We start from the raw sequence: 13,390 nt of genomic DNA, 5'->3' as shown, positions 1-13,390 counted from the left end.
GTTCTTGCAAAGTTTTCTTACAAAATGCAGCATGATGCTGACACTGGTGTGAATATTGAAGAGGGGAAAAAAAGAAGTAACTCCATAAGGATTTCGTTTTGCTGGAGTTTCTCATCTCACACTTGAAGATGTCACCATGAGGTTATATAAAAAAAAAAAAGAAGAAGAAGAAAAATCACATTTTTCAACTGTGTTTACAGTGTAGAAAATCAACAAAGTCCAAGCATTCAGTGATGCAATTAAAATTTTATGAGTGTCCAGTAAAAAAAAGCAGTATTTAAACTGCTTGCCTGGATTGTTGATATGAATAGTTAGACATGCTGTTGAGGGAAAACTGTATTAACTTGTTATACCTCTTGATTTATCATCCAAGATGGATCTGCAAGGCCAAATATCATGCATGAACTGAGGTACTGCGCATCACTGTCATGGACAGGTCTGGATAAAACAGTGAGGAATGTTAATGTAAGAGTGACCGATCGCTGAATGACTGAATGTCATCTCTGTCACATCTGTCAAGGACTGAAGATCCCCGTTACAAACTGTTGGAAAGAAACACCAGGGATGCTTTTCCAGACATGACACAAACACATTCAAATACTATCAGATTAATTGAAAGCAGTGCATGTTTTCAAAGGCTCGACTAGGTACTTTATTCATGTTTTTTTTCTGTAGCTTGCCTCAATAGAACGATAATTAGTCAGCATATTTTAATACAAGACTCCTTGACTGCAGCAGTTTAATCTAATTCAGCCATCATTCATGATTATTTAAACATGAGCTTAACCTGCTGAGACATTCAAATTTCTTTCTTCTTGCAGATTTCTTGGCTTTTCTTTTGTTCCAACCTCCCCCCGATCAAAGAAATAAAACTGACTTGGTTTAGCTCATGTGTGCTAAAGCGATGAGTGGAAAAATGTGAAACCTGAGTCCTCACCAGTTGGGACCCGCTGCTGTAAACCATCATGTCTCAAATATGTGTCCATCTGATATACATTAGTTCTACAGGACCTGCTACATGTCAGGCCTCAACACAGCTAAGCTCAATAACACGTGCTTATGTATAAAACATGACATACCACTTGCTATTTTACAGCTGAAAACATCAGCGAATGATGTAACTTACATGTTGTGTTGCTATGTCAACACTGCATCCTTTCGACATTCTTTGGGCCATTTGGTAAGATAAAACATGCAGACATCATACCCAGAAGAATGTCTGCACTGCCTCCTTGCCATAGGAATCATTTAATGTTACTCAATAATATAATAATGTTAGTCAACAATCAGTGCTTTGCTTTTGGCACAGCTGTCCAGAAGGTTAAACTTCCCTGACTCAGCAGCTCTGCAGCTGGTAACGTAGGCTTTGGAATGGGGTAAGAAATCAGACCCAGTGAGATTGCGGATTGACCCAATCAATTTTTTCACCACAGGACTATGTTGATGGTGCAATTCAAGCTCTGCATGGGGTGTGATGTGCCTTTGCTGGATGTGTGAGCCCATTCAAAGACAAATAATGTGTCTGTGCATGCACATGTTATACACACAATATATGGCCAAGCTGTTTCATATCATACTGAATGTGAATGAAATTGAATGCAGACTAACCACTAAAGTGCTTTAGTTTGGCCTTTTGCCTTTTGTTTGTAATTAGTTCACTTAGCCTGTTTCAGCTGAAAAACATTCCCATTTCATTGTGTAATATCAGTACATTCTCCACCCCTCCCACCTTTGGAACAGGCAGGTCAGGCGTGAATATCCACCCACTGCTGAGTGAGCACCGGACGGGGGGGGGGGGGGGGGGGGGAGACGAAGCACAGATCATAATGGCTGGGCAATTATAAGTAGTAAGGGGGGTTGGGGAGTTGGAAGGAATGAGAGATTATGTGGAGAATGGATCAATATACCAGTCAGTTTCTAATGAGGGAAAGAATTGGTCCAAGTCAAGCAGATGAAAATCCTTCTCTGCCTTCTTCTGCATTGTCCGTCTGCATAGTCATCAAGTCTGCGGTGCTGAGCTGTACAACAGCGCCCCAACAGGGGAACGACTGCTATCACAAAAGATCTATGATACTAAAGCAGTAACAACATGTACTCCTTTTTTTTTTCTCTAGTAAATCTGCAGAGTTGCTCTCGTGCTTTCCTGATCTACCCACATTCCACTTTCTCTGAATATTTCATACATCACTTGAGACAGATTTAAAGGAGCCTGAAGAATAATGGCCGTCTGTCCTTCACCACCCCACTTTTAACCACCCACAGCTGCCAGCAAAGGACAGTAAATCCTACACCTCTCCCACTCGCCCTGCCCAGCAGCACAGCTATGTGCTACTATGCACTAACACAACATGCCACCTTCTAATATGAAAGGAAGCTAAATTACAAGTCTAAACAGATCACAGTCTGCCATCTTTCTAAAACTGTGACAGGAATAGGCGCTAACCAACTGTTCAGCACACTCATCAGGCATCTTGTACCTTTATTCGCCTCTGGTTCCTTCACCATTTTCTACATCTGCCTTGCTTTCTTTTTTCTGAGGGGCCTCGTGTGGGGTGGGGGTGTTATTTATGGCTGCTCTGTCTCTCTCTCGCTCCCTCACACACACACACTCTTTCAGAGGATGAAAGGGCAGTCACACAGCCTGCAAACATGATTTTACAGCCTTGGGTGGAATGAGTGGTGGAGGAGAGAATGAGGACAGAGTACAAAAGGGGGAAAGCCCTTAAATTTACAGGTCCCAGCAGTCAGAAAGCAACCATGTTGCAGTACACATTTTTAAAGCTTTTCAGAAGAAAGAAAAAAAAAATCCCACAACTGGATGTTTGAGGAAATACACGTGTGAAAATCTGTGTGGAGAGAAAGCAACAATACAACGTCCAAAAAGGAGAAGTGCAGCTTTATGTGTGCATCTGGTTTTTAAACTGCAACAGAAAAGTGCACAACATCCATATGTGATCCGTTTCCGCGGAGATGGAAAACATGCATTTGTGTATATCTGTACAAAGGCTTGTAGTTTTGGAGGGGTTGAGGCACGTTTGAGCGTTGTGTAGAAATTTGCATAATTCCATGCTTTTACTGTTTACCAGTAGACTGCGCTAAATCAGTGTTTTCTTCTGCATGTAAGGAAACCGTTACGTGAACTGTGACACCTGATTTTTCCTCCCATCATTGCCGAAGCATTAACCACAACAACAACACAAAAATTCAGAAAGTCAGTTGCCGAAAAACTTGTTCACCTCGCTTTTTCATGTGTCCTTTTCTCTGGGAAACTGAATTACATCGTTTGACTTTATTATCAAAGGTCATTTCACACATCTATTATGTGTATATATCAATACTGGGATCAATATTATACTCTGTTAATCACATTTATCAGCAATTCCGTTACACAACAACAATCTCATTGTGTATTTACAACACAAGAAGACTGAGAAGTCACTGACATATTATCCAATACGGACCTGAAATTGATTTGGGTTTTTTTTTTTTTGTTGTTTTTTTTTTACTTCAGACTGGAAGCATCTTTATAATTAGATAATTTAGATTACAACAAATTACCAGAAATTAAATGTGTTTATAGCTGGATTACTCATCTTAAAATACCCAATATGTGACCACATTACTTCAGAAGAACTATATTAGACCTTTTACACACAGATGTAAGTATTCTGATAACCACACATTTTCCTTTGCATCTGCACCTGTTATTCACACGTAAACAGTTTCTGGGTACTGAAACCAACCTTTGGAAAACACCTTCCAGTCAGAAAACCTTACTGACACTAAATGAAACTGTTAAACGTAAACTGGGAGAAACTGGTGTTTCTGTATTCCACTATCTCGTTGATTTAATGTCTGAATATGTTTCCATGCCAGTGAGAGAGCCAGCCAAAACAGTGCAGTTTCTAACTCCACTACCATGACATGTTTTATACATGCTTGCACACAAATGTTATAAGCTGACTACATTCAGGAATGTAGACAGCAATCATGAGATCAGGAGTTTGCGTGGGTATGCGTGGTTTCTCTCCAGCTTCATCAAGTAGCCCAAAGACAAGCATGTCAAGTGGCATCTGTAAACTCTCCTTAGGAGAGATTGAAAACATGAATGGTTGTTTTTTTCCTCTTTGTTAGCTCTGCAATAGACTGGCAACCTGTCCAGGATGTACCCTGCCTCTTACTTGGTTTGGCTTTGCATTGGATTAAACGGGTGGATGTATGGTTGTAGTACAGATGGATGAATTCAAACTGTTATATGGAGTACACTGCTACATAAAATAATCTTATTGTTACAGAACTGAACTACAGTGTTGCAGGTTTTGGACAAGACCCACTTGGGACGCAGTTTGAAAATAAGCTGTTGTTTTTTTGTTTTTGTTTTGTTTTTTTTTTACCAAATAATGATGAGAGTTTTCGTATCTCCAGGATGTTATCAAAGCAAACAAACTAATGCATCTTTTTTAACTGTTTCTTAGAAACAAAATTTCCAGCTCATCAGGAGAAAACGGAGGTTTAAGTCAATGATGTACAGAGAGTAACTGAAGAACAAACTCTTAACTCTGGTAGAACCATGCAAACATGTGAGAAGCCTCGCAGTCATATCTGACTAAATACAGGTTTAATATTCATACCAAAAATTTCACTGAGGCTTCATTTTACCAGCTGAAGACCATCGCCAGGTTTTGACCATTTCCTTGTCTCGTCAATGGAGAGACTTTCTTCCATGGTTTTATTGCCTGCAGAATTGATGATAGTTACGCTCTTCTTTCTGGTCTCCCAATGAAAAGTGTAGCACCTCTGCAATTGTTACAGAACTCGGCAGCGTGGCTGCTGACGGAGACCAGAGAAAGAGCCCACATCACTCTGATCATAGAGCCTCTGCAATGGCTTCCAATCTGCTTCAGGGCCAATTTCAAGGTATTTTCATTGTTTTTTACAAAACTTACAGCAGTCTGGGGCCTTCTTATCTTTCAGACGTTCCTAAATACTTCAGAGCCATCAGGACATTTAATAGGTGTCTGTTACATGTACCAAACATTCATAAAAAGACTCAAGGCAAATTTCTTTCAGCTTTTACGCTCCACATTTGTAGAACAGAAGGACCCGGGGGTCGCTGAGACGGATTTTAAAACCGACTCTGGGTCCATCTTTTTACTCTGGCTTTCAATTGAATGCATTTCTCAATGTAATTTTTTTAATGAAAGATGTTTACTAATTTTTTTTTTTTTTTTTGGCATTCCTCTTATTTCCTTTCAATTTAGTGCTTTTTCTTAATAGTTTTCCTTTTATTCCTCCTTTGTACTGTTTTACACTGAACCCTAATGTTGATAACTTCGATTTTAGAAAGGTTTCCTGCCTAACAATTATATGTATTTTTCAATCTAAGGCACTTTTATTTCCTTATAACCTTTAAGTATTTTTTTGTGTTGTAGTAATTAGGGGTGGGAAAATTGAATCGAATTGAATATCGGGATTTTTTGCTTCACAATTTAAAAAAAAAAAAAAATCTATTTTTTTTCCGAATAAATAAAAATAATCCATTATAAAATATTCATCATTTTTATAGTTTTTATTGATCTTTTTACTTGTCTTCTCGGGCTTTATAGCAGCAGAATGATGGTCTGGCTACTGTGTTGTTTTTTCCTGATTGAAATCAAGAAACATGAATAGCAAAATAAAGTTTTAAAAAATTTTTTTGTTTTTTTTCTACAAAAATCAGCAGTAATGAAGAATTGTGAGAATTGCAATTTAAATTGAATCGGCACCAAAGAAAATTGGAATCGAGTTGAATCAGGACAAAAGTATATCATCACAGTCCTACTAGTAATCTTATCTGTTTACATTCACTCTGGCGTTTTTCCTAAACTTGGTGAGTTGTGCTCACTTCAGTTCCAACCTAAACATGTTTTCAACCTGGCATCTTTACTGCATTTTATGGAGATTTTCTAACACTGATCTTGGTTTGTGTGAGCGTGAGAATGTGTGCAAACGTGTACTTCAGTGTATGCGAGTATTTGCTCTCTTTAACATGTAAAGCACTTAAGAAAAGGGCTTTATAGATAGAGTTTGATTGATTGATTGCTGTTGTATTTAACTTTGCTGCTTCACACTTCACACTGAACAGAGATGAAACTGTTGGGAGACCACCTGTAAAGTAAAGCCCAAGTTGTCGTTCTTCAAGCAGTTTGTAGAGATAACTAGGTTAAAAAAAAAAAAAAAAAAAAACAGGATTGTGAACTCTTGTCTTTACAATTTCTTTCAACAAGTTTTTTTTTTTTTTTTTTTAGCTAAAGGACATTGTTTATTTTGGGAAACTTGAAAGTTTGCTCACCAAACGCTGCGCAGCACTGACATGCATTAACATGCACACACAGCCAGGTTGGCTAGCAAAACATTGAACAAAGCAGGCTGGATTATGACACACTCGAAGGGAGAGGCATTGTGCTGTCTTGTAAACAATAGCAAATACTTGTTGCTGTTATATAAAGATTTATTATAATACATACTGAGACTTCAAAGTCCAGTGTTACTTGTTTACCAACAAACAGGGCAAATTATGATTATTCTTAATCTGTAAAATATCAGTGAAAAAGTAAAGAAAAAGGCTTATCACTACTTCTCAGTTTGAAGTTCCACAATCAAAATTGTTCTTTCAAAGAGTCAATTTCCTCTCATCTTCAAGCACAATAGTTGGACATTAATTTTCCTGTGATTGAATTAGTCAATTGTTTCAGCTCGAGTGATGGTCTGAAATATACAAAGAGAAATGACTACAGAGGAACAGAGAAGTCAGCTGCAGACAAACAGCCTCTCCCTAAAGCCTGAGGCCAAACAGGCCAGATGAGGATGGGAATGCAATCAAGTTTTTATATGTTAAACTAACAATGAACGGGAGAGAAAATCTGTATCCGCCTAATGATTTCATGGAGAATGGGGTATATTTTCCAGTTTATACTTGCAGAAAGTATAATTTATTACACTAAATGGATATAAAAGCTCAAGTAAACAATTTATGAGACTTAGAGTGACACTTATTGCGAACAGAGCAGAGCAATGCTTTGCTAAAACACACGGTCAGAGTCCATGTCAAACTCCAGTTAAGGTTGGGTTTAATTCTTATTTTTCCTATGAAGAAATTCTGTGTGAACACAAACAATTTGTAGCAGCAGTTTAACAGTATGACAGAAAGTTGTATCTGTGTTTCTGCATGTTGTGTTGTGGTGCATACTGCCTCTACTGGTGCATAGACCATCTGATCATCTGACAAGGATTTGCTGGTTTTAAGGTGCACTCTGACCTCTGCTGGTTAGCAACAGAGCTGCATCTGTCTCCTCCGTTCACACAGAGAAGTCACCTCTGTTAAATACAGCCTTGCTGTTCTCAATAAACGAATCAGAACTAATCAAGTACTTTTAGTTACAAGTCAAACTCACATATCTGAGGTTTTAACCTCAAGTAGAGTCAGAATCTGTGGCTTCAAATGATTTCCTGATTGTGTGTTAAAGCACCTGGTGCCGTTACAAGAGACACGAGACCAAATTCTGCGAATAAATCTAACTCAGATGTGTTTATGTTGTGTAATACCAGCTCATACTTCACTTTAACACTGCTCATAAAAACAAATAAGTAAAAATCACATGGACTGGAAAGGCTCAGAGAAACACCATGATGACAATTATATTACAGCAGTCATGTCATCTCCAGCAGTATGACATTATGACTGAATCACTTAAACTGGAAATCATCACGAAACATATCATTAACTTACCTGCTCTCTAAACTGCTCCTGAGACAGACAATCGGTCACATTGACGGAACCCAACAGGCAGCCAGTCGGATAGTCTTTAGGAAATCTGGGCTCTGCAAGATAACAAGAGCAATCACTGATTCATGGTCATATGAAACTCTAAGCGCTACCAACACTTATTAGAATGCTGCAGCCTCGCACCACCCTGTTCAGCATCTATGTAAAAGCTGTAAACAGTGTAACGTATAGCTTAACCACAGTTCACTCCCATGAAGATATTTTGTTAAAGTGCCATTGGGTCGATCAGCATAAAGGACACGAGTATTAAGAGGAAAATGCTGCTTTAGTACCAGAGGAAAGGTAACAATTTGTCAAGTTTGACATCTTATTATTAATCCTGAAACTTCAGCATGCGAGTTACAGGTTGCTGCTTTTTTCATCTGCAAGTGCTTTGCGTGACACAAAATGTGGTTCTGCATACAGGAACAGTTAATAAAGCTCAAGCATTATTTCGGTAGAAAAGAAGAGTACTGACACACAAATCTGTTTTCGGTTTGGGAATATTTTCACCAATCTGGTGAAAAACAGGATTGCTTTCATATTTATTCAAATTAAAATGTGGAAAAACCTAATGAGGGGTAGAAATAATTAGTAGATCTGTTTAAAACCCGGGCATCTGAAATGTGATCCGAGTCATCAGTAGAGAAAGAAATAATCTTTCACATCCACAACATGTTAAATGTTAAAAGGCTTTGTTGTGTTTGTGACTGTGTAAAATCTGGCTTTCAAGGAAATCAATAAAACAAATGGGGTAGAATCTTTCTTTTCTTTTTATGAAAACAAAATAACATGAAATAGAAATACTCGAGTAATGTACAAGTACTTAAACTTGTACTAAGAAATTCCATCACCATTCATGAGATCTAATAATGGTTGAGAATCAGATGAAAAACTTTTGAATCTGCAAACCATACACAGCTATGCATGTGAATTTGCTGTCATGGTGAAAAGAGAAACACCTCCAGGAGCTGCCAAAGATCCGAAGCAGCAAGGTAAGATGATGTTACAGCATCCCTGTTGGAGGGAAACCACTGAAATCTGAATGCAGGTCCCATGGACCGTTAACAGAGAGGAAGGATCATGCACCCCTGTCCCACATCTCGCGGTCCTTCGCAGGGTCCCAGAGAGCGTCACTGTCCCCTGTTGTCTGGCAAACCTGAATAAATGTCACCGCTGTCCCATATTTTCTCCATCTTTTCAATTATAGGTCAAATTAAAGGAATGGTAGAAAATTCTGGAAAAAACTTCACACAAAAATAGACCATTCAAAAGGTCCAATCCTCTCAGAGTCGTGCATCCAAAGCACAGAAAGATGCAATTCTTGCTCCTGAGGTGTTGAGGGAGGGAGGGGAGGCGGATTACAACAAATTAAAGTTGAGTTTGTAGACACATCACCATCCAGTCATTTCGATCGGGTCAGGTTTAAAGCCACTGCATGGTGTTTTCCAGCCATGTCCGTGTCTGACTAAATAGTTTAACTTTGCGTTGGAATATTAAATCAACTGGCTGCAACTGTGGTGTGAAGGGGAAAAAATGCTTCTAGAAAACATCTCCATTTAAAAGTAAAAGCTGGGTAAGCGCTCACGTTGCAGCTGTTCTAATGATGGCGGACCCTCAGGTGGCGTTGCTTGTCATTCTGTTAATCATCACACCCAATCATTCATGGATTTCCTTGCCGTGCAGCGTGCGTACCTTTCTTGTAGATGTGGCGGTACATGGCTTCTACCTCTGCGATCTCCTGCGGTGTGGGTTTTTTGGCTGCAGCGGCAATCCAAAGTCGACCCCGGTGCGACGTGTACCAGGTCCGTCCTTCAACTCTACACACACACACACATTATTACAATCTGAGGATGCTTCCACTTCAGTAACAGAAAGCAGCTGTATAAGCAGTTTAGTCCTTTTTTAAAAGCTTATTTTTTGTATTTTTTACCTCTTGATGCCTTTGACCAGCAGAGACGCCCATGGTTGGTGCATGCTGAGGCACCAGCCTCCGTCAGACATTTCCTGCAGCTCTTTATCCTGAAGCCTCAACCTGTTACGCTCCTCTCCTCCCTTCTTCTCTGCCAAATGTCTTTCTTGCTCCGTGCGTCTCTTGTGCTTTTCACTGCCTCCAACACTCACCCACTAGAAATAGTATACGATTTTTTTTAGATTAAAATTTGCATTCCTTTTCCTTATATGGCATTAATTACTTTTATTTCTACGATGTTTAAGTAGATTTTCTTGAAGATCTTCCACACAGTGACAAGACCACTTCACCCGATTAACACCACTCTTAGAGGATGACTTACTTCTGGTGCAGACTGCATAATATTTGGGTTAACCAGCTCTCTGGGCATCTGCCTTCCCCCTTTTGATTCAGAAAATCCTGGTGACTGTGATGTTGATTCATTGTTCATAGCTTTGAGGGCTTCATCCAACCTGCAAGTTATTGCAAAATTTAAGTGGTTGTATGAGTTTGGCCTGTCAACACAACAGAAATGTGCAATTGTGGATTTAACTCGTCTGTTTCCAGACTATCTTACTTGTCGTAGTACTCGTTCAGGTTATTTCCCTCGTCTAACACTTGTCTACCAGCGAAGTCCAGCGTGATCTTCCTCTCCTTGCGAGACGCGTGGCGAAGTTCTCTCAGCTCTTCTTCCTTTTTCCTCAGCTTTTCTCTCTCGCCGGGGGACAGCCACTGATTGGATTCAGCGGCAAAGTAATCCGATTCGTCATCCAGAACCTGCGTTCTCCTGACACTGGAGTCAAAGGGGGGGGGGGGGGCAATAAATTTGACAGGCAAGTCATTACTACGTGTCACAACTACCATCTGGAGTAATTGAAATGTTCAGATAAAGTGTTGACACTGCACAGTGAGCAGTAAACCTATCCGTTCTTTGACTGAAACCTTTTCCTTGACTATGTGTTTTATGATACCTGTTCCTGTCATATTCCAGCAGTTTGTCTTTGTGCTGAACTGCTTTCTCCAACCCGGCCTTCATCTTCGCCTCCTGGTGTGGGAGAAGATCTCTGTCTCCACCATCTGTCACCAAAATGAAAATAAACTCATAATTAAACCCCAATTCCTAAAAACGAAGAAGGGTGTTGTGTAATATGTAGGTAACAGCAGAAAACAATATTTTGAAAGAACAGGACACAAAAAAAAAAAACATCAAATGTTTAAAGGGGTGCTATTTTGGTATTTCAAGTTTTCTGAGCTTTCTACAGTGTTACAGTGTTGAATCCTCATCAGACATGTGAACGACACTGTTTTTTATCACCTAAACGCATGTTTGAGTTTGAGTTTGAGTTCCAGCACTCTCTCCGTTCGGTTTCCATGGCAACAAAAACACGTCGTTTTAGAGAGTTTTTTCTACTTGGAAATCCTTGTGACGTCCCGGGGGATAAGGTTTGGTGATTGGTTACCTTCTACTGGTTAACAAGGGCATGTACAAATACATCAGGCGGGTGGAAAACGTTGGATAAAGTTATTTCCAACGATGGCTGGTGAGTTTACCAAAGAGAGACATCCTGCTGCATTCGTTGCTGTGGGTTGCTGTTTTCCACTTTGTTTTCAGGGTCTGATTCAGGTTCCAACATGTAGGGCTGTATGCTATGTGTTGACATGGTATTTTGTTTTTTTATTGAGTTCATATTAGCCTAATCCTTCTGTTTATGAGATGTTACAATGACGGCGAAAGCAGGTGCGGTGCGCGCTCCCGATGTAGTGCAGTGGCGGGAGGCGGGGCTTAATGCGGAAGCGTCTCAATCCACTCGTTTTGCCCACAGGCTGATCTGACAGCCTACAGAGAGGGTCGGTCTGAAGTAAATAAAGCCATTTGTGACAATAACTCGATCAATCCCAGCCCTTCTGGGCTCAGAAATAAAAATAAATTAGCCTGAAATGTACATAATAGTTCCACTTTAATATGAGAGATTTTGTGATTTCAGAAAAATATCAGATTATCTGGAATTTGATTCCAGCAACACTCTCAAAAGTTCAGGCTGGGTAACACGGTGGTGTAGTGGTGAGCACTGCGGCCTCACAGCAGGATGGCTGCTGGTTCAAGTCTCGACTGGGGGCAGGTTTGATCAGTAGTCTTTCTGTGTGGAATTTGCATGTTTTCCCTGTGTATGTGAGAGTTCTCTCTAGGTACTCCAGCTTCCTCCCACCCTGGAAAGTAAGCAGTACTAAAAATAAACAACTGGGTAAACATGTTCCATTTAAAGAGGCAACATATATGGGACTGGACATAAAAAGAGCACCTTAGAGAAGCAGAGTCTCTCAGAAATACATATTGGCAGACAAAAAAAATGATCATGACTTTTTTTTTTTTTTTTTTAATCAGGATTCAGCTCACAGCCTCCGTTTCTTATGTTAGGAGGGTGATTCAATGCACAAGGAAGTGGAAACTTGCACATCTGGAAAGCAGTGCTAATGCCGAAAGGTAGATACATGTGTGAGAGCAAGTTATGTTCCCATCCAGACAACGAGAAAAGGCCTTTCATACTGTACTTCAGCAAGACAATAGAAACTGTGTCTAACTTATTAAACAACATGACTAAGTCTGGGAGTCAGACTGGCCGGCCTGGAGTCCAGACCAGGACTAAAATCCAACATCAGTGAAGTATGGGACAACATTTCTCACTCAAAGGTCCAGCGACTGGTCACCTCAGATCCCAGATGCCTTGTCTCAACTCTTTTGCTACCATCAAATTGAAGAAGAACTAATAGTTAAACCTGGAGGTGAACAGTCCAGCACCCTCGTTTCACATTTCTCTCCTGTCTGTTAAGAGTTCTTCTGCTTCTCACCTCCCATCAGCTTTTTCCTGAGTTTCTGGCTTTTGTTAGAGTCTCGTTGTAGAATCTCCTGCTCCTCTCTTGTGCAAACCTGAATCAGAAAATGTGAGTAAATAACACTTTGCTGGAACAAGAGGAACATCGCCACTATCAGTAGACTGAAATAAAACGGTTTACCAGGCTTCCACAGAACAGGCATGGTCCTGAGCCCTCTTGCTCACACACAATCCGGCCACAGCTGATGCAGTTGTTGATAAGTTTGTGTTTTTGGGCGAGGCACTCACAAGCGTGTCGACCTGGGAGTAAAACAGCCAGCTTGTCTTGGCCCTCCTTTGCATAGAGATTGACAAACTTGGTTTTCTTCTTTGTTGAAGAGCTATTACCGCTTTCTTGGGCCTGAAACGGTCCAGGATGAAGAGAGAAGAGTTAATAGATGCATTTACTAGAGAAATACAGCAAGAATATAACAATGATGAGCACCAGTCCAAAGGTTTGGGGACAACTGCTCTGTAAAAGAGTTTGCAATACAGTTTAAAACAACACAGAAAATACAAATCAACAAAGCTTCTTGCATTCTCAAAACACTTTCAATCAACGCTTGTGCAAAGCCCAGGTACTCCGGCTTTCTCCCACCGTCCAAAGACATGCATGTTAGCTTAACTGGTTACTCTAAATTGTCCCTAGGAGTGAGTGTGTGTCTCTGTGTTGGCCCTGCGATGGACTGGTAAGGGTATACCCTGCTTCTCGCAGTTCAGAAAAATGACTGACTGACTAGCTTGTGCAAAGCAAATGTATCAGTT

General features: G+C 40.1%; 1 protein-coding gene across 1 annotated transcript in view; it reads right to left on the bottom strand.

The window, feature by feature from the left end:
• The window catches only part of trip4 (thyroid hormone receptor interactor 4), a 116,621-nt gene that overhangs the window by 100,293 nt on the left and 2,938 nt on the right, over positions 1-13,390 (bottom strand). Inside the window, exons 4-11 of the mRNA XM_079241422.1 lie at positions 12,768-12,986; positions 12,603-12,681; positions 10,727-10,832; positions 10,333-10,548; positions 10,099-10,228; positions 9,738-9,931; positions 9,500-9,624; positions 7,769-7,860 (exon numbers count right to left, since the gene is read on the bottom strand). Coding sequence (XP_079097548.1) covers positions 7,769-7,860; positions 9,500-9,624; positions 9,738-9,931; positions 10,099-10,228; positions 10,333-10,548; positions 10,727-10,832; positions 12,603-12,681; positions 12,768-12,986 — 1,161 coding nt within the window. The remainder of the gene's footprint in view (positions 1-7,768; positions 7,861-9,499; positions 9,625-9,737; positions 9,932-10,098; positions 10,229-10,332; positions 10,549-10,726; positions 10,833-12,602; positions 12,682-12,767; positions 12,987-13,390) is intronic.

Source organism: Telmatherina bonti (genome assembly GCF_933228915.1).
Source record: "Telmatherina bonti genome assembly, chromosome: 1".
Taxonomy (NCBI): domain Eukaryota; kingdom Metazoa; phylum Chordata; class Actinopteri; order Atheriniformes; family Telmatherinidae; genus Telmatherina; species Telmatherina bonti.
This window is presented reverse-complemented; position numbering and strand designations above follow the sequence as displayed.